The 22,130-nt window shown below is 43.5% G+C and overlaps 1 protein-coding gene across 1 annotated transcript in view; it reads right to left on the bottom strand.

Annotated features, from left to right (window-relative positions):
• LOC102314216 (stabilin-1) overlaps positions 1-22,130 on the bottom strand; it is a gene marked incomplete at its 5' end in the record, with an annotated part of 122,182 nt that overhangs the window by 47,633 nt on the left and 52,419 nt on the right. Inside the window, 4 exon segments of the mRNA XM_042228756.1 lie at positions 5,211-5,317; positions 5,643-5,808; positions 7,366-7,499; positions 8,947-9,091. Of these exon segments, the coding sequence (XP_042084690.1) occupies positions 5,211-5,317; positions 5,643-5,808; positions 7,366-7,499; positions 8,947-9,091 (552 nt within the window).

Here is a 22,130-nt window from a genome sequence, read left to right as displayed (position 1 = left end):
CGGCCCCTCTGGCCATCACCAGTAGGCGGTAGGGTAAAGTGTCTTGCCCAAGGACACAATGACCAGGACAGAGAGAGCTGTCCTGGTCGTTGTCCTTCTTTTGGCAGATCATCTGCCTCCATCTCACCCCATCTCTAGCATCCTCACCACCAACCACATCCTCCTCCACATCTTGTCCACGAGAATGGACAAGACTGTTTCTAATCTTGTCCATTCTCGTCACTCTGAATGAAAATCTTAGCACCTTAGCATCTTCAGCTCTGCCTCCAGACAGGGGGTCCTGGACCTCTTGTCGTTTTGTCAGTGCTGTGATGTATGTTTGTCTCCAGACCATACATCACAGCAGATCGCACTACCATCCTGCAAGCCTTCCCATTCTGTCACAAATCACTCCCGACACTCGTCTCCACAATGCCTCTCTCATACACTGTTTTAGATGGTCAACCTTGTGTTTAACTCCTTGCAGCTTCACTGCTACCCCTGTCTCCCACTAATTCACACACATGTATTCTGTCTTCCTTCTACTGACTGATTCCTCTCCCTCCACTGCTCCAGGGTCTCTAGCTGCTCCCTACTCTGACTACAGATCACAGTGTCGTCTGCAAACATTATAGTCCCAGGAGACTCCTGCCTGACTTCATCTGTCATATTGTCCATTACGGCTCTCAGAGCTGATCCCCCATGTAATCCCACCACCACCTTGACCCCATTTCACCCTACTGCACACCTCACCACCGTCTCTCTTTCCTCATATATATTTGTTTTTAAACATATAAAACAAAAATTGGTAAAATGTAACCAGTCATATTCTATGAACTTTTAAAAAGTATAAGCAGATAACTGCATAAATTATACGTCATAAAAGTGACATGCTCAGAGTTAACTAGTTTACAAATAGTGTAGTGAACTCTGAAAAATAGTAGGTTTTCCTGGGGTGAATCATTCAGAAATCTCTGGGGCTAACTCCATTTACCTAATGTTTTATAGTTTCAACTGAAAAGTTTGTTTTTTTAAATGAATCAAAAGGCTTAGCTGTGGTTCTGTACAGCAGAATAGGAGGCAGAGTTTTCAGCTATTAGGCTTGCCTGCTTTAAGATTAGGCTTAAAACTTTCCTTTCTGATGAAGCTTATAGTTAGGACTGGATCACGTGACCCTTAATTGGCTGCTCCCTCCTGAACTTGGTTCTGCTGGAGGCCTCTTCCTGTTAAACGTTCGTTCCCACTATTGCCAAGCACTGCTTTCAAAGGGTTTGTGTGATTATTGTATTTTTTCTTTAACCTCCTAAGACCCGAACTCTTCCACAGCATGCATTTTTAATTTCTCTTTGATATTTGGGCTGATTGGGACCCGATGAATGTAAAAACAAAGAATTACCAGATTTATTTATTTTTTTACCTAATTTTGTTTCTAAGTAAAATGAGAACCACATATGAGGATATTCGTTTAAAATTTTGATAGAACAGTAGCAGTATAATGTCCTCGTAAGTGGATATCAGGCCCTTGTAGAGCAAAATTGAGTATTTTGGTCTAAATAACCCAAAATGTGATGTCCACATATGTGGACGCCAGGTCCTATGACTGGATCTTTACCTTACAGTATAAAGCTGTTGTTGTGAACTGCTGCTATATAAATAAAGTTGAATTGAACTGAATCTTGGTATTATTGAGACTTGAAAACTAATCTAATACAACATTGCTATGGAAATGGGCATGAAAGTTACATTCATTAGCCCCTGGAGGCTCTTGATCCTTTGTGTTATAAATGTTCTGCCAGAAGACGCCACATTCCCACTTGTGTTTTAAACAGAAAAAGACGAATTCCTTGTTGATGAAAAGGTTAAAGGGCGCATGGGGCTGAAGAGATGACAAGACTTGAAACTGACAGGAAGCCAGAAGAGTAGAAAAGGCCATGGTCAGGTTTTGTGTTGTGAGCAGAAACCAGCTTTAAGCAAAATAGAATAAATATATATATAAAAAACTTTATAAATATGTCCTAAGCTTTAACTTTTGACAGTTTCTCTGTAATTACAAGACCGGAGGAGATCTGTAGCTTTGTGGAGCGCCACATTCCTGAACTGAATCCTCCTACATCTTTTTTTGAGGTGGATCAGTGGACACTGAGCCTCTGTGTTGATCAGCTGGAAGCAGCTGCCTTCTCTTCTCATTAACTGGACTTCTTCCAGAGCTCATTATCTTCAGCAGGTGACACATCTGTTTTCTTAAAATCTCACAGTCCTTTAGAAAACTACGAAATGTTTTTTATTTGACTCGTTAGGGAAATATTCACAACGGTAAGTTTAAGTGAAAGAATTTATGATGAACAATGAACAAGAATTTAATGTGTGTTTATTTTTATTTTGAAAGGTGCCTGGATCTTATCCAGGTGAGTTTCAGCATGAAGTAATTTCCTCTTTGTCCATAGACAAAGAGACATCTCAGAACATTAAAATGATACAGATTTCCTTATATTATAATCACAAATAGTTAAATGAGAATATAATCATTAGAATTAAATGTTTCTAATACCTGAGTCCTAACCTCTTACTGTGATGTGTGTGTGTGTGTGCACTTCTGTGCTGTGATTTTTTTGTGCCAATGAAGTGTGTAAACATTGCAAAGCCCAGATCTTGTCCGAAGGAGAAACAGCCTTTAGTGATTTGTCAGAATAACTAAGCAAATATTCAGAGAATGTCTGACTTTAACATGTATGATTTAATAAAAGAAGTAATGAAATGATGAAATGGATAGTCGTGAGATTGAGCTGATGATAAATCCTGTTGAAGTAAAATAGCATAAACTGAATGAGACATGAAGGAAAATATATTCATGTTTTATGGAGTTCATGATAGATCATGTTAAAGTACAACATAGAAGATAAGAAAATGTGGTTTTAGTGTTGCTTTGAATCATGTATGCGCAAGGTCAGAGAGAGAGAGAGAAAGCAAAATGGGATGAGTTAAAATACGGTGATAAATGTCATAGTTGTATGATACGGTCATCAAAGTGAGGGAGGAGAGAGAGGAGTTGTTCTTCTCTTTGTCTCCTGTGAGATTAGCAGAACAGAAGATCAGATCTAAGATTTCACAGTTGGGAATTTCGGCAGAGACAGCAGAGGGATCAACTGTGGACTCACAAATTGGGTTTATATTTTTAGGCTTTTTCTCTGCTCATTTTTGATGTTTCAGATTATACATTCAAGATGATTTGATGAATATCAGATGAATATCCTGCATTAAAAACGTCTACCTTGTAAAGGTGAAAACCTGTGTATTATTACACATTATTAACATCCCTCAAAGGGTCTTACAAGTGACTCTAGCCTAAAAAATTAACAGATCCTTTGGGACCAAGTTTAGTTACCAAGTACACAGATTAGGGAAGAGCTGCTGATAACAGGTTTGACTGGCAAGCATGCCTTCAGAGGGAGCAGTTAGAGCTGGGAGAGACTCCTCCCTTTTTCCATCTAAGCTCTTGCATATATTGTATAAACTGTACTGGGGGTAGCTGGTTGAAATTCAAAAGACGGGAAAGCGAAAACGAAAGGTTAAAAAATAAGTAAATAAATAAGGACCAAATGTTACCTGACAATTAAATGTATTTGATTTAATCCAGTAAAACCTAAACCATGAAAAAATTGCCAGAATTTTTTTTTCCTTTTAACTGGAAAACTGTGTTCATTGAACTTTCTGACAATTGAAACAATTTATCAATTTTAAAGTTTATCTTAAACAAAAACATATAGTAACGTTAATGTTAAAGCAATAACACTTCTGAGGTGCCAAAAACACTTAGTGTTACAGGGTTAAAGTTAGAGTTTCTAAACTTAGTGTTTAAAATATGAAAATGTTAGATTTGGGTACCTCTCCCTCATCAGAGAAACACAGCTGAAGTTTTTTTCCTTCTGTGACACAAAACACACAATTTTCAACCAACTTTAATTTTTCATAACTGAGCTGAACATATTTCCTCTCACATGACTTTTTTTTTTAATGTGTTTAAACTGAGCCTTGACTTATTAGCTGTTCCCTTTGATGTCTATAGATCTATTAAAGCTCTACAGAAATCATTAAATGATGAATTCAGATTAGTTTTTATTGACCCTAAAATCCTTTAAAAATAGAAATGAAAAAGATTTAATCATGCCGGCAACGCAGCTTGAGACAGTTGACTGGTGACTCACTTTGGTCTCTTTGAAATGTGCTGAAAGTTTTTTTCTGTCTTCATTACTGAATGACAGTGGGCACTGAGTTGTCACAGAAACTCTGCTTTCCAGCGATAGCTGCCAGGTCTGAAGAAGCGGCCCGTGTGTTTTTCAGCTGCAGACTGATCGAGTAGCACGCTGTTAGTGGAGTCATTTTAGCAGGGCCACTCCTGGGGCTCTGATTAGAGGCACTTTGGCTCGTTCTGTACCTCCTGATTACTCTTGCTGCAGTGCCTCCACTGATTTTAGTTTAGGCGCCATCTTCCTGTGTCGTTTTCCATCTTTGTGAAGACTCACAATCAATGTTTGCAGTTACTCTGGCTGCTCTTTTCCACGTGGAGCCCCAATACAGACAGCAGCAGCTTACAACTACAAAACTGAGCCAGTTTCAATGATAGATTTTGAGACCCTGATTGTTAAAAAGGTGCTAACGCACAATTAACAGTGGCTACATTAACATTTTAGGTGCTTATATAAGCTTTAAGACCCTAAAAAATTTGATCTATGCAGCTCCTTTTTGGGCGATAAACATCAGCTAAGGTGACATTAGTCAACAGAAAATAGTGTTTTTATTCATGATTCTGGTTTGTGAGTCTAGCTAGCTGGTTAATAGTTTACTAGAAACTTAACAGATGCTATGAGCTGGGCATCATGGTTAAGTACTGAATAAATACTTTCAATATTACTTCAATAATGCAGTATTACTCTCAGTATGAATTTTTGTTAGCAAATTATAAGCCATGTCTTTCCTTCATTTTTCTTTAACATGTAGAGACCTCCAGAAGAAGCAGGCTCAGGGAGGGACAGGCATCTAATGGGTAGCAGCTGTGGGATGGATGGAGCAAAGAGGAGACAAGAGGAATAGAGAGAGACTCCAACAGCCTGAACAGACAGCTAAAGCTATAACTAAGAGAAGCGTCTGGGTCAGTGATCCAACTTTATCAGATGTTTTGAAGCCTAATCTTCAAACCAGAGAGAGCGTTCGTCTCCTCAACCCAAAACACTCACCTTGTAAAAGATGGAGATGTTGCTGTACGTTGCAAGGACGCTGGTCAGGACTCCGTTACAGAAATCTCCATTTCCAACGTAATCAGGAGGGCACGCACATGAGACATCTGCACACACAAAAATAGTTTTTTACAAACTGTGAGCTGAACATTCAATCAGCTCAGTATGTTCACCTTGAGTTAAGCATGTACATGAGCCAATGCTGTGACTCAAGGTTAACACACTCCAGCCTAGGACTCAGAATGACTGTTTTCCGCGGTTGTGCTTTATGCTTTTTACCTCATTATTCGCTGTTTTATGAATCATTGAAGATAGCATGGCTCACAGAGCAACAGCATTAAAGTCCAATGCAAAGTAAACAACACATTAAAGTGGGAGTACAGATCAGACAACAGAGGACCTGCTTCTGTCCACACACACACACAGATTCACCTCTGAGCCTGTAGCAGTAGGCGTCATACTTGCTGCTCTGGTCCATGGGTTCTTTGTACAATACGAGACCCACGTGGTTGTCTCCACACATGACCGAGGGGTAGCGGATCGGGTATCCCGCCTTCCCCCCGTCCAGCCAGCCAGCCACACACAGATGCATCCCGAGCTGTCAGGGCCAGGGAAAAAAGTCTTGAGATAAAGCTTGATTTACATTTCTGCCTTGAACTAAAACTAAACTAAAATCTCCTGAAGTGACTGGTAATATCTTAAATATCACAAGAAAACTGAAAACTCACATCCTGTGTGTGTTTTTAAGCTTGTGATTAATCTAACGTTCCTCCTGCTGTCTGGGAATCAGTTAAAGGGCACCTTGGCTTGTGGGGTAAAAATCCAGAAAGTTCCCTCCTCCACTTTACCATGATGGAAACTGTCATGAGGTCGAGTGAAAGTGTGAAGGAGGACTTGGACTTGTTGCTGGCATGAGTGTGCTGCATTAAAACTACAACATCCTGAAGATGAACTACAAAAGGCACATCTTAACACCCCATGTGTCCATACCATGTTATTTCACACAAATGGTAAAAAAAAAATGTATCTTTTCAAAGCTGAAATTAGAAAGAAAAAGGCAAAGGCAGCTTATAAAATGAAATGATACGATGTCACTGTCAGGAAATGTGGGAGCAAAGATCCAAATGCAGAAGTCCAAGACTCCAGCTTAGCAATATTCAGAACAGCAGTTAATAATACCACAAAACCCACAGACAGTCACTCTGGCTTTAGCTGACATGTCAAATTGTCAGCTCGTATTTTCTCTTCCTGCTAGAGAGATGATCAATGTAACTCCAGCGTTTGTTAATGTTTTCTGTGACTGATGCCAAGTTATTAATAATCCTAAAGGCTGGAAACACAGCAATGCTTACAATCAACACACAACTAATGCAAGGTTGAAGTATACTGAACCTTTAATTCAGTTTTATCTTTATTTATTCTTAACATTTAAATAAATCACACAAAGCAGCAACTTCATAAGTTGCATAAGGTCCCACAAAGGTACAAAGTTTATTTTTCTTAGTGTGTCACTTTGAACTGTGCAGGATCATTATCTTCTTCCCGTTTAAACCATCTTTCCTGAATATCTGAAGAATTCAACAACTACCATTATGGCAGATACTTCCTGGTCACTTCACTCAGTTAGGGGCCTTTTAAAATAAAACAGATTATCTGACCACAGCCATGGACAACATCTGCCATCTGATAACGTCTCACAGTTACCATGCACTGCTCACAGTTCAGGTTCTAATACAGCTGAAGTGAAGAAGCTTTTCTATTGGCCGTGCAGGTGATTTTTAGTGTGTCATTTAGTGTTAAAAAACTGTAGTACCTGCAGAGCTCCTGAAAAATGTGGCATGCTACTCAATGAGTTTGAGAGCGCCGAAAAGGACGTGACATTTTTGTTTTCAAGTACTCTTTCACTAACAAAGGTTTGAGTTTGCTGCTTTGCTGCTTTTCTTGAAAACTGTTGAATGCTTCCCCGTCAGCCTAACTGACCGTGAAGGGGGTGTGTCTTTATAATGAAGACAGAATCTGTAGAAAAACCCTGCTGGTGCAGGTTCACAAACTTTTATTTCATTTTCCTTTTTTTTCATAGGTATACCACATATTTGACTCAGGTGTATCGACCTGTTGATATCTTTATGTAAACCCTTTCAGTAGGTAGGTTTACCTGCTGTGCGTCTCCCATCTGTTTAACGGTAGCCAACGTGGCGCCCTCAGCCTTGCACTCGGCGTCGGCCTGACTGAAGTTCATCTGGTACCTCCCCTTTGGAGAGCGCAGGTGGAAGACTCCGGCTCTGTTTTCTGAAGCACGACAATCACGTTAACTTCCCTCAGATTTCTGCACCATTCTGTACAACAAATATGAACTCTACGAGTAAAAAACACGATTTGATCCGACGCTGAACAAATCCAAGAGACATTCAACCCCAGATTCAGTAGAAACATCTGCTTTTCTTTTAATATGATGTAATTACTTGGTGTTTAAGTTCTGATGAGTAAAGCACGAATCAATTAAATGTTACATAACCTCGGGGACTTTTTTTTTTTTCTACAAAAAACTTGTTTATGTTCCTGTGACAAGAAGTTCAAATGACAGAAATAGCTCATCAACACCTTTACTGCCACTGTGCAAACAGAGTAAAATCTCACTTCACAAGCTTAAACAAATGGTGTCCAGTGTGTGTATTATCTTTTGGACTGCTTAGTCTTTTTCACAAAGTGAACGATACAACAGCTCTAATAACTTCAGCTCCTTGTACCAACAATGATTTCTGCTGTTTCATGACCTGCAGTGCTTTTTTGCTGGCTTCCGTGCAGTTACAGGTGCTTGTGATTGATTTTTTTTGTTCGTGGGAACTGTGACATGAACATAGCCTTGTAACAACTTACAGAGAATGACTACAATGCCGCCATGTTCTGAGTGCCTGATTAGGAGCTGTGTGACGAGCCGAACCAACAAATGTATTGTACTCCAGCAGGTTTGACGTCATTTTTAGTATGAACTGTGTTTCACAAGCATGGCAATGGCTATCATTCTGAACTCAGTGCAGCAAGATTTCAAAGTCAGCAACATCCCCCTCATCTGGACTGTAATGTTTTCTTTTGTTTTTCAAATTTGCAATCTATGGATGTGGACAGTGGGGAAAAAAATAGATTTTTCAAGGTTTGAGGATTTTTGTTTAGAAAATAGGTCATGATTTCTGGAAAGAGACATGAGGGCAGATTTCTCTACAGCTTATTTCACTACAGACCTGAAAAAATGCATACATTTGATTTTTGGAAGAAAATCCTTCTCTCTGGTTGAGTGGCAGGTGCTTATATCCCACAAACTTCATTAAAAGGGTAACTCTGAACAGATCATTTATGGTGAATTCCTAATTATCTGTATACCCTGATTAATGAAGATCAGGTTGGAAGTAATAACAGCCTTTGAGCCTTTAATGAGCTCCATGTTTAACAAGCCTTAACGAGCTCCAGATCCTAATGAGCTCAACTCAGAGCTGACATTTGTTTACCAGCCCCAGAAAAACAAATAAATAAACAAATGGAAGTCCTCTATAATAAACAATGCTAGCCATAATGTCACCACGGAAACATAGATGCTACAAAGGTCATCTGCTTTAGAATCAGTCTGATTACCATGGAAACTGCAATAGAGTAGGACTGGGAGCCAACATGGCTCCCACTCAGCAGATGTGACACGTGGCTACACTGCAGTTCATGGCTTCACTGCATTCACATGTCTTACCGTGGTAATGCAGGTCCTTGCAGATCGCCACAGGGTCACAGCCTCCATTGTCTTCCAAGCAGCGGTCAACAGGGGGCACCATCTTCTCCAAACACTGGACTCCATTACCTACATACCCCGGCAAGCACTCGCACTCCCGTTCATTCTAGAAGAACCAGATTAGAGTGATCAGCTTACAGGAGGATGTCATGTTATGTTCATATTCAGGGATATTTTTAGAGGGAGACACGTCACTCAAAAAACCATTAATAACAGTAATGGCAAAGATGCTGCTTGTCCCGCCCCAGCTCCAAAAAACCAGTCAGCAGCTTGGGAACAACTGGGAAACCAAACATGATTTTGTGCAACAGTTTCGAACTATGTGTTGGTGAACTTATAGTTCTACTCATGATTGCAATAAAGATGAAGACTGTGTATTCTATAATTTACTGTATCCATAATGTGAAATAGCATGGGATTGGATTGTGCAGTCACTTTGGATTTAACCGTGAGCAAAGCTATAAAGTTGTGTAATTTTGTGTATGTGCAGTAAAATAATAACATTTGAGGCTTTGAGGTGAGATGCATTTCTGTAACTGCTTTTGGGGAAATTTATTGAAATCATATTTGTACTTTATTCAGAGACACATAATCAAACACTTATCAAATCCCATAACCATTAATTTTTATAACACTTTTATCTGACAGAGTCCCAGGTACCACCCAGAAGCTGCTCTTAAATGCACTTAAAATGACTTTGATTTCAGTGTTCCATGTTTTAAAATCCGATAGCATCTCTTGACTGAAAAATGAATTCATGCATCCATGTTTTTATCAAAGCTGGACAACATTGGGGCATGCTCCTAATGAGGAAATGGATGGTGTGCTGGGGTATCTCCTCCTCTGGACCAGGGCATCACTGAGCTCCTGAAGAGTGTGAGGTGTGGGATGGATTTAACAAATTTTCCCAGGTGTTGTACTGGATTAGTTGTGCTATTTAGGTCAGGTGAGCTTGGGGGGCAATTAATGGTATCAATTTCTTCATCCTCCATGAACTGCCTGTATACTCCTGCCACATGAGGCCAGGCATTGTTGTGTACCTAAGGAGCCCAGGAATCACTCCACCATCGTAGGGTCTGACAATGAGTCCAAGGATTGCATCTCAATATCTAATGGCAGTCAGGGTGCTGTTGCCTGGCTGTCATAGGTCTATGCCTCTCTATTACTGACCCACCACCAAACCAGTCATGGTAGCAAACAAGATGGATGAGCTAACAGTGATAGCTTGGAGTCAAAGGGAACCTTTGACTCCAAGGTCCATGATTCAACTTAATTGAATCATGGATGCACCAGGATATTCCCGATGAGAACACATCTGTGGAAGGGTTCCACACCGTTCAGGCCGACAGACAGAGGTAAGCAGAAAGGAGGGGGGTTTGCCATTTTCTTTAACAACCGGTGGTGTACTTGCTTACCTACAATCAAAGAGTGGATTTATTGCCCAGACACTGAACTTTATGCTGTTGGACTCAGGTCATATTATTTGCCCAGGGAATCTATCCATGTGAGCTTGTTGGCAGTCCATGTTCCTCCCCCTGCTAACCCCACAGCTCCATGTGCCTTCATTGCTATCTCGGGTGACTTCAACATGTCACCTTAGACGCTACATTGTCAACTTTCACACAGTATGTGGTCTGTCCCACCTGAGGGGAGAGAATTTTAGACCTACTGTTTATAATCAAGCACACATAAGCCCGTTTCATCAGTAGCTTCTCAGATCGACTCTGTATGGTTCACCACGGTTTTCATGATTTTCCATTAGGTCATAGTACCTGGTAAGTGTTGGAATTGATATTTTTTATATTGTCATTTGTGCTTAGGAACATATAATCATTTGTATGCTGATAAAAAGCATATCCTTATTAGGTCTGATAAGATTCTGTGTGCACTTGTGTACCATGAGATGAGAGGAAGCAGCCTCGGCGTTATAATTTCCATTATAGCTTTAGGAACTAGATTGTTGTGTTTCTTAAAAGTGCAAAACTTCACACTTTTAAATGTTCGTCTGAGACATGACCTATTGCAAGTTCCTGTTCTTATCATTTAGCAAGACACTACTTCTGCTTTTCTGCATGCCTCATACATACAGTTTTAGTTCATTGAAAGGTCGTATGTCTATGTATAGTATAGCTGTAAACACACACACACAGAATACAGGGAGTGCAGAATTATTAGGCAAGTTGTATTTTTGAGGAATAATTTTATTATTGAACAACAACCATGTTCTGAACGAACCCAAAAAACTCATTAATATCAAAGCTGAATGTTTTTGGAAGTAGTTTTTAGTTTGTTTTTAGTTTTAGCTATTTTAGGGGGATATCTGTGTGTGCAGGTGACTATTACTGTGCAGAATTATTAGGCAACTTAACAAAAAACAAATATATACCCATTTCAATTATTTATTTTTACCAGTGAAACCAATATAACATCTCCACATTCACAAATATACATTTCTGACATTCAAAAACAAAACAAAAACAAATCAGCGACCAATATAGCCACCTTTCTTTGCAAGGACACTCAAAAGCCTGCCATCCATGGATTCTGTCAGTGTTTTGATCTGTTCACCATCAACATTGCGTGCAGCAGCAACCACAGCCTCCCAGACACTGTTCAGAGAGGTGTACTGTTTTCCCTCCTTGTAAATCTCACATTTGATGATGGACCACAGGTTCTCAATGGGGTTCAGATCAGGTGAACAAGGAGGCCATGTCATTAGTTTTTCTTCTTTTATACCCTTTCTTGCCAGCCACGCTGTGGAGTACTTGGACGCGTGTGATGGAGCATTGTCCTGCATGAAAATCATGTTTTTCTTGAAGGATGCAGACTTCTTCCTGTACCACTGCTTGAAGAAGGTGTCTTCCAGAAACTGGCAGTAGGACTGGGAGTTGAGCTTGACTCCATCCTCAACCCGAAAAGGCCCCACAAGCTCATCTTTGATGATACCAGCCCAAACCAGTACTCCACCTCCACCTTGCTGGCGTCTGAGTCGGACTGGAGCTCTCTGCCCTTTACCAATCCAGCCACGGGCCCATCCATCTGGCCCATCAAGACTCACTCTCATTTCATCAGTCCATAAAACCTTAGAAAAACCAGTCTTGAGATATTTCTTGGCCCAGTCTTGACGTTTCAGCTTGTGTGTCTTGTTCAGTGGTGGTCGTCTTTCAGCCTTTCTTACCTTGGCCATGTCTCTGAGTATTGCACACCTTGTGCTTTTGGGCACTCCAGTGATGTTGCAGCTCTGAAATATGGCCAAACTGGTGGCAAGTGGCATCTTGGCAGCTGCACGCTTGACTTTTCTCAGTTCATGGGCAGTTATTTTGCGCCTTGGTTTTTCCACACGCTTCTTGCGACCCTGTTGACTATTTTGAATGAAACGCTTGATTGTTTGATGATCACGCTTCAGAAGCTTTGCAATTTTGAGACTGCTGCATCCCTCTGCAAGATATCTCACTATTTTTGACTTTTCTGAGCCTGTCAAGTCCTTCTTTTGACCCATTTTGCCAAAGGAAAGGACGTTGCCTAATAATTATGCACACCTGATATAGGGTGTTGATGTCATTAGACCACACCCCTTCTCATTACAGAGATGCACATGACCTAATATGCTTAATTGGTAGTAGGCTTTCGAGCCTATACAGCTTGGAGTAAGACAACATGCATGAAGAGGATGATGTGGACAAAATACTCATTTGCCTAATAATTCTGCACTCCCTGTACAGACACTGATGTTGTTCAGATATGCCTGCTTAAGAATGTCACATGTATTTGTAATTGCATATTCATGAATGATTGCTTGCTGACAATAAAAAGGGCTGTAGTGAAGGAATCAGTTGAAGTTGGCTAAAGGACAGGTGAAGGGAGCATTACTTGGCCTTGACTGACTTCCCTTGCAAGACAAAAAGACAAAAGAGCTCTGTCTTGTCTTGATTTGTCGTGCAGTTTGGGCTTGTGTTCCAGTGAGGTTTGTGCCTAGATAAACCCAACACTAAGATGTACTTTTTTAGTACCTACTTTCTCGAGGTTCCAAGCAATCCGATGTGGCATCGTCAGACTGCATATCACCAATTGGCTGGTCAGTAGTGTCATGCGATGAGCCATGAGAGCGTCTTGTTCACAAAAATTAAAACCGCTATTTTTGAAACATGTCAATGACGGAAATGGCTACAAAAATAATGCCATGGTGCTCAAGTCTGGTGAAAAGCCACAGTCCGAGCAGCAGGTATATTCTTGTCCAGACACCCACCTTTTTTGTAACGTTCAGGTTAATTACTTCACGGGACACTTGGACACACTGCTATGACAACAACCATGCAGGCTAGGTAGTACTGGATTTGAATGGAAAACCAGTTGATCCGAGTCGAGTTGTAGCGAGTTGATCTGAGTAGGTATTCATGGAAAAAGGGCTATCCAGTTCCTCCTCCCTCCCCCGATTGGGTAGGTCAGATCATAACCTGATTCATGTTTTGAGATTCACAGACTGGGAGACACTGTGAGCCTCGTGGTCAGGACCTCAATGGGCTTACTGAGTGTATCACTGACTACATAACCTTCTGCACCAACTCCATTGTCTCAGCTAAGACTATCCATTGTACAAACTGAACATTCCATCCATTCTCATGGGTAACGTAAGATCTTTACCCAACAAGATGGAAGCGCTAATGGCGCTAACCAGACTGCAGTGGGAGTACCAGGAGAGCAGCCTCCTGCTGTTCACTGAGACATGGCTCACAGACCACACACTGGACCCCGTCGTAACTCTGGATGGCTTTCAACTGGTTAGAGCGGAGTGGAGCGCAGTGGAGAGTGGTAAGAGGGGAGGTGGGGGACTAGCAATGAAGATCAATGAGAGATGATGTAACCCGGGACACATCACTGTGAAGGAACAGCCCTGTACCAAAGAATCAGAATACTTTATTGATCCCTAGCGGAAATTATTTCCTGTTAGCGGTTAGCGTTCGGCCATACCACCCGGCCAGGGATTTTTCACGTTATTGTGCTGACTGTTTACATTCCGCACTCGATATGACCAGGACAGAGAGGCCGGGGATTGAACCGGCGACCTTCCGGTTACAGATACGCTTCCCAACCCCCTGAGCCACGGTCACCCATCTGCAATCCCTCATTATTATCTCTGGGGACTTCGATCACGCCTCACTATCTGCCACTCTCCCTAACTTCTCGCAGTATGTTGTCTGCCATAGAAGGGACAGAAAAACCCTGAACCATGTTTGCCAACACAAAGCAGGCTTACAGCACATCACCCTTCACCCCGCTTAGCCACACACACCACAACCTGGTCATTCTTCAACCCATTTACACTCCCATGGTGAAGAGGAAACTCCCAATGAAGAAGGTGATAAGGGTGTGATCCGAGGAATGCAGTGAGATGCTGAGAGACTGTTTTGAATGCACAGACTGGCAGAACTCTGCAAGCCTCACGATGAGGACATTGATGGCCTCAACCACTGCATCACCAACTACATCAACTTCTGTTTTGATAACACTGTGCCTAGCAAGAAGGTACGGTGTTTCTCAAACAATAAACCGGTGACCCCACAACTGAAGGCCCTGTGAACGAGAAGAAGAGGGCTTTCAATCATGGAGACAAGGACACGAGGATCCTTTTGTACTCTCCAAGAGAGACTTCAAGGACAATGGAGGAGCCACAGTGTCTGCTGACCGGGGGTGGGCCAATGAATTGAATCTGTTTTTCAACAGATTTGGCTCTTGACCTTATCATCTCTCCCACCCCCCAGGTTCCATCAACCCGCCTCCAAATGCTGTCCTGCCCCTCTCCTGGTGGAATGTCATTGTTACCTGAGCTCTCCTCACACCACCACCCTGCTTCACCCCTATCCACACATCTACCCACAACAGAGCCAGCCTGGACCCCCTGCAGTTTGCTTACTGGTCTGGAATCGGGTTGGATAATGCTGTCAGTAGCACTGATCCCTCTCTCACCTAGAGCAGGCAGGGAGCATTGTGAGGATGATGTTTTTTGACTTCTCCAGTGCTTTCAACACCATCCAGCCTGCACTACTGAGAGAGAAGCTGGAGGAAGCCGGAGTGGGCAAACAGCTGACTGCATGGACCATCGACTACCTAACCAACAGACCACAGCCATCATTGGATGCGTATTAGATGAAAACAATCAGGAATATAGAGGGGTCATCAGTGAGACCAACGCTCTCCAAATCAATGCTATCAAGACGCATCAGATGGACATAGACTTCAGGAGGAAGTCACCTCCTACAACACACTCATACAAGTACCTGGGTGTTCACCTTAACAATAATCTGGACTGGACTACAAATACAGACATCCTGTATAAGAAGAGCCAGTGTTGACTTCACCTGCTGAGGAGACTGACTCCGACACTCAGTGACATTCTATGACACTGGGGTAGCATCCACATTTTTCTATGCAATAGCCTACTGGCGGAGCGGATGCACTGACAGGGACAGGAGCAGGATTGACAAACTGGTGTGGAGGTCTAGGTCTTTGCTGGGATGTCCTTTGGAGTCTATGGAGGTGGTGGGCAGGAGGAGGATGCTAGCAAAGCTTACATTCATCATGAACAACCCACACCACCCTCTGCACGAGTCTGTGAGTGTGCTATGCAGCTCCTTTAGACAGAGACTGAAACACCCTCGCTGCAGGAAGGAGCACTTTCACAGATCATTCATCCTCACAGCAGTTAATAATAATAATAATAATGGATTGCATTTACATAGCACTTTTCAGGGCCCTCAAAGCCTGACAGAAGCGAGGCTGCCATATCGTGCCATCGGCCCCTCTGGCCATCACCAGTAGGCAGTAGGTGAAGTGTCTTGCCCAAGGACACAACGACCGAGACTGTCCAAGCCGGGGCTCGAACCGGCTACCTTCCGATTACAAGATGAACTGCCAACTCTTTGAGCCATGATCGCCCATAGCCAGTTAGACTCTATAACTCCTCAATCAAGATGTCATGAGTCACTTGGACATTGTGGTCATCCATTGGTCATCCACAGTTACCACCTCATGCACAGTGCATCTTATATATGTACGGACATGTGCATGTATATGTATATCTCTCTATATGTATATTTCCTGTGGATGGATGTATGTGTATTTGTACGTGTTTGTGCATGTACATGTACATGTCTATACTTATAGATAAATAATAGATATCTGTTACTTACATAGTAATAGTAGTAGTAGAATAGTTGAAATTTATTATTTGCATATTTCCACAACCCTATATCCATAACACATACTGTGTATGCATGTACATAGAACCTCAGCTACTGTTGTATATATTGTATTGTATATTGGTTTTTTTAATTATTATTAATATTATTTATTTATTATTTATTTATTTATACTTGAAATGTGCAATTCACTTGTATTTTTATTTTTATTCCTATTTATTCTATTTATCCCCTTCGTATATTTTATTTATATTTGTCTCTGTATTTATTTATTTATATATATATATATATATAAAATATTCTGTAACTGTAACTTCTGTCGGTGCTGTGCTTTTTGGAAATCGAATTTCCCAGAGGAACCCACCCGAGGGATTAATAAAGTTCTATCTTATCTTATCTTATCTTATTTATTATTCATTTATTTTGTATTTCTTGACTTTATATTTTTGGTATACTCTTTGTGTTCTACTGCTATCTGTACCTGAGCTGTGGTAAAGCACAAATTTCCTCGCCGTGGGATCAGTAGTCTTATCTTATCTCTTATCTTATCTAATGCAAATAACAAGCCATGGGTAACTAAGGACATCAAAGCCCTCCTCAATGACAAAAAGAGGACCTTCAGGGCAATAGAGAGTAGGTGAGAATGGTTCAGGCATTATTGAAGGGGAGAGGCTAAGGACAATTATAGGAGAAAGCTAGAGTGGAAACTCCAATAGAATAGCATGAAGAGATATGTGGAGTGGCATAAAGACTCCACTCAGGCAAGTCTGCATGACCAGGTGGGGTCCAGTCTCTGTGTCCTTAAGACCTGTACCCCCCAATTTTGTGGAGTCTTTCATAAACTGTTTATGATGAGTCTGAGTCTGCAGAGGATCCCAGTGCTATGGAAGACGTCATTCCTCGTTCCTGTACCAAAGATGCCACGTCCCGGTGGCCCCCAGGATTACAGACCTGTAGTGCTGACTTCCCACATCATGAAGACACTGGAAAGACTCATTCTTCACCACCATCCTCCTTCAACTTATAGTCAGGCCACACCAGGATCCCCTTCAGTTCGGTTACCAGCGTCTCCTCTGAGTTGAGGACTGTTGAGGATTGTTAGTTAGGTGATAGGAAGACCACAATATGTGCATTTTCAAAATCGTGTGTCTGATAAGGTGATCAGCAACACAGTGGGAACATGAGGGGCTGTCATTTCCTCTTCACCCTCTACAACACAGACTTCAGCCACTTCACAGAGACCTGCCATTTTCAGAAGTTTTCTGATGACTCTGCAGTGGTTGGATGCATCAGTGAGAGTGATGAGACAGAGTACTGCGCTGTGGTGGACTCCTTTGTCACATGGTGTGAGCAGAATCCTCTGCAGTTCAGTGTGATAAAGACCAAAGTATTGATTGTTGACTTTAGGGGGACCAGGAAACCTTTGACCCCTGTTTCAATCCAGGGGATCAATGTGGACATTGGGGAGCACTATAAATACATTGGAGAACACATTGACAATAAACTGGACTGGATTAAAAATACCACTGCACTTTACAGGAAGGGCCAGAGTCATCTCTATTTTCAGAGGAATTTTAACATCTGGTGGTGAGAGAGCAAAAGAGAGAGAGTTTTGAGATATGAGAGATTTGTGATGTTTAGCGTGTTTTGGAGTGTGTAGTTAGTGTGTTGTCTTGTTTAGATAGTGTGTAGTGTAGTCAATAGTTTTGTTGTTGAACTATAACTAATTACTTTTTCAAAGCAACTTGCCCAACACTGATGTTCAGTGAGAGACAGAGATTACCCAAATGCACCACTGCACAATGCAGGAAATCATTCCTGTGCCTGTGGTGGTACAACTCCTCTATCTAATGCACAGTACACACATCCTTAATATCTGCACATCCTCTACAGAGAAATAACAAAATGACAAAGTTCAACAGTTTACAGTACAATTGTCACGGTCAGGCGGATCAGCTGCACACTGATCAACTGATCAACCCCCACCCAGCAACCCGTCCTCATTCCGGAGGCAATTCTGGAATGCCACGAACACATGCTGCAGCACATTAACCAACAGCTGGCTGCACTCACCCAAGCCATCGCTCAACGCATACCGTTGGTAAGCCCACCCTCACCACCTCCGTCTGTTTCTCCTCAGTTACAGGCTCCCGACCCTTCAGCGGCAGCTCCATCTGTTTCCTCCGCGCCGGCGATTGCCTCCGGAGCAATCGTTACCAGCGCCAGAGCCTTTCTCGGGTGAGTTCCATAAATGTGCTGGATTTTTGACCCAGATCACGTTACAATTCCAACAGTTACGAAGAACGTCTGAGACTGACGGGGCCAAAATTACCTTTATTGTTCAACTGTTACGTGGGCGCAAGCCGTTTTAAGAACAGCCCCTGAGATTTCTTACAAGGATTTCCTCACCGAGTTTAAAAGTGTTTTTGAAAGAGGCACCGGAGCGGAGGCGGACGCCCACAGATTGTTGAATTTGAAGCAGGGGAGGCGGAGTATGGCGGAGTTTTCGGTCGAGTTCTGGACCTTGGCTGAAGAAACGGGGTGGGGGCAGTCGGCATTGATAAGTACCCTTTTGAATAATATTTGTGATGAGTTAAAAAAAGAACTGGTGATGAGGGATGTTCCTAAAACCCTTTCTGATGTGATTACACACATCAGAAAGGGTGAAGATAGATGAGCACATAGGGGCGCGTCGGGGAACCGGAAACTACATTTCCCAGAAGCCTCCGGGTTGCATGGAGATGACATCAGGAGGAGGCGCGATCAGCGGCAATCAAGTATCGGACAGCATGGAGGAGAGTGAACAGCCCATGCAACTGGGCCACTCCAGACTGTCGCCCGAGGAGTGGCATCGTCGGTGGAGGGCCGGTGAGTGTTTTTTTTGTGGCCGCAAGGGCCATATTGCCACAGATTGCCCGGCACGGCCAAAAGACAGCGCCCGCCAGTAGTGAGGAGTGTACGGGTGGGCGAGGTCTCCTGTTCTCAGTCTCCTCCTCGTCTCATGGTTGCAGCCAAGTTAACGATTCGGCTCGAGACTCATTCTCTTGACGCTCTGATTGATTCCGGGGCAGAATAGAATTTTATTGATGCCTCGCTGGCGCTTAAATTAGGTTTTAGCACGGAGCCTCTGTCACATTCACTCCAAGTCACAGCCCTTAGTGGTCAGCGTCTCCCGGACATTACTCTTGTCACTGAACCTGCTTCCCTGACTCTTTCCGGCAATCATTCTGAAGTCATACAGTTTTATGTCTTTAAAGCCCCACTCACACCACTAGTCTTAGGCTACCCCTGGCTACGTCAACATAACCCTATGATCGATTGGAGGAAAGAAAGTATTTTGGGGTGGGGGGAAGAGTGTCACATGTCCTGTTTAAAAGCCGCCAACCCCGCCATGAACCCACCAACCAATTCAGCGATCTCCGAACTGCCAGATCTGTCCTCTGTGCCGTCTGTTTATCACGACCTGGCACAGGTGTTTTGTAAGGATAAGGCATGCTCCTTTCCCCCCTCACCGGCCGTATGACTCCTCCCAAGCGCACCACTCCCCGCGTTCGAGCTTCTCCAGGGGGCCACTATCTTCTCAAAGCTGGACCTGTGCAACGCCTACCATCTGGTGAGAATAAGGGAGGGGGATGAGTGGAAAACGGCTTTCAATACTCACCTGGGCCATTTCGAATATCTTGTAATGCCTTTTGGTCTCACCAATGCACCAGCTAGGTTTCAGGCTCTCGTGAACGACGTTCTCCGGGATTTCATTGACCACTTTGTTTTCGTCTACTTGGATGACATCCTCATCTTCTCCCGCTCCATCACCGAACACCAACGCCATGTCAGGCAAGTCTTTCAGCATCTCCTTGAGAATCGTCTCTTTGTTAAAGGGGAGAAGTGTGAGTTTCATGTCTCAACTGTTTCCTTCCTGGGCCACATCATCGACCAAGGTAACCTCAAAACTGATCCCGCGAAGGTTCAAGCCGTTGTTGAATGGCCGACCCCCTCTAACCGTAAAAAGCTTCAAAGCTTTCTGGGGTTCACGAACTTCTATCGTCGCTTTATTCGCGACTACAGTAAACTTGCCCTGCCTCTGACCCGTCTCACTTCTCCCAAGGTTCCCTTCTGCTGGGATGAACCGGCTCAACAAGCATTAGCTCATCTGAAGGACCGCTTTGCCTCGGCGCCCATTCTCGTCCAACCCGACCTCAACCTGCAGTTTGTTGTAGAGGTGGATGCCTCGGACGCTGGAGTGGGAGCGGTGCTTTCCCAGCAGCAAGGTGGTAAGCTTCACCCCTGTGCCTACTTTTCACGCCGTCTCACCTCCGCAGAGAGCAACTATGATGTGGGAGACCGAGAGCTACTAGCCATCAAACTAGCTCTGGAGGAGCTGCCCAGCCGTTTGTGGTCTGGACCAATCACAAGAACCTGGAGTACATTCGATCGGCAAAGCGCCTCAACGCCAGGCAAGCCAGGTGGGCCCTGTTTTTTACTAGATTCCAGTTCACAATCACTTACAGACCCGGTTCCCGTAATGTCAAGCCAGACGCCCTCTCATGCCAATTCGTGGCCTCCGAAAATGCAGCTTGGGACTCTCCCATTCTACCGCCCACCTGTGTAATTGGGGCCCTGACCTGGGAGTTCGAGTCGGCTATTGGAGAGGCTCAACGGACAGAACCAGACCCCGGAACGGGACCTCCAGGCTTGCTCTTCGTACCCTCCTCAGTAAGGTCACAAGTGTTACATTGGGCTCATACTGCCAGATTCACCTGCCAGCCGGGGGTCCACCACACTATTACCTTCCTTCAATGTTTCGCCTGGTGGCCTTCCCTCGCTAAAGATGTCCGCGAGCATATTTCCGAATGCTCGACCTGCGCTCAAAACAAGAGCGTCCATCAACCACCCTCTGGCCTCCTCCAACCTCTGCCGACTCCAAGCCGCCCCTGGTCACACATCGCTATTGACTTCATCACAGGTCTGCCCGTCTCGTCGGGTAACTCTGTCATTCTCACCATTGTGGACTGTTTCTCCAAAGCTGCTCATTTTGTCGCCCTCCCTAAGCTTCCCACTGCTCTAGAGACCGCCCGGCTACTAACTAACCATGTTTTTCGCCTCCATGGAATCCCCTCGGACATTGTGTCAGACAGAGGACCGCAGTTTATGTCACGTGTCTGGAAGGAGTTCTGCAGTGCCCTCAGAGCTCAGGTCAGTCTCTCCTCTGGTTTCCACCCACAGACCAATGGTCAAACGGAGCGTGCCAACCAGGAGCTTGAAGCAGCTCTCCGGTGCCTGGTGTCCACTAACCAGTCAACTTGGAGCGAGCAACTGCCATGGATTGAGTATGCTCATAACAGCCTTACCTCCTCTGCCACCGGTGTGTCCCCTTTCAAGGTGTCCCTGGGCTATCAACCACCACTCTTCCCAGCCGTCGAAGGTGAGCACTTTGTTCCCTCTGTCCAACAGCATCTTCGGAGGTGTCAGCGCGCCTGGAAAGCATCTCGGGCCGCCCTTCTCCGCACAGTAGAACGCAACAAGCACCCAGCAGATCGCCACCGGACCCCTGCTCCCACCTACACACCTGGACAAAAGGTTTGGCTGTCTACCAGATTCATCCCACTCAGGTCTGAATCCAAGAAACTGTCTCCCACTTTCATCGGTCCCTTTGAAGTCGACTCTGTGATTAACCCCGTTTCTGTCCGTCTTAAACTGCCCCGGAATATGAAAATCCATAACACCTTTCACGTGTCGCAAGTGAAGCCTTGCCTCTCTAGTCCTCTGCAGTGTTGGGTAAGTTACTTTAAAAAGTAATGAATTACTAATTACTTAGTCAATATTGTATTTAAAATACCTTTCTGACACAGTAATTAGATAAGCAACTTAATTACTAAATAAGTAATTTAACTAAATACTTCTTAAAATCCCTATAAACCTTGAGTGGGCAAACAATAGAAATTAAACTCT

The sequence above is a fragment of the Haplochromis burtoni genome, unplaced genomic scaffold (assembly GCF_018398535.1).
Source record: "Haplochromis burtoni strain Fernald_Lab_line unplaced genomic scaffold, NCSU_Asbu1 Contig_347, whole genome shotgun sequence".
Taxonomy (NCBI): Eukaryota; Metazoa; Chordata; class Actinopteri; order Cichliformes; family Cichlidae; genus Haplochromis; species Haplochromis burtoni.
This window is presented reverse-complemented; position numbering and strand designations above follow the sequence as displayed.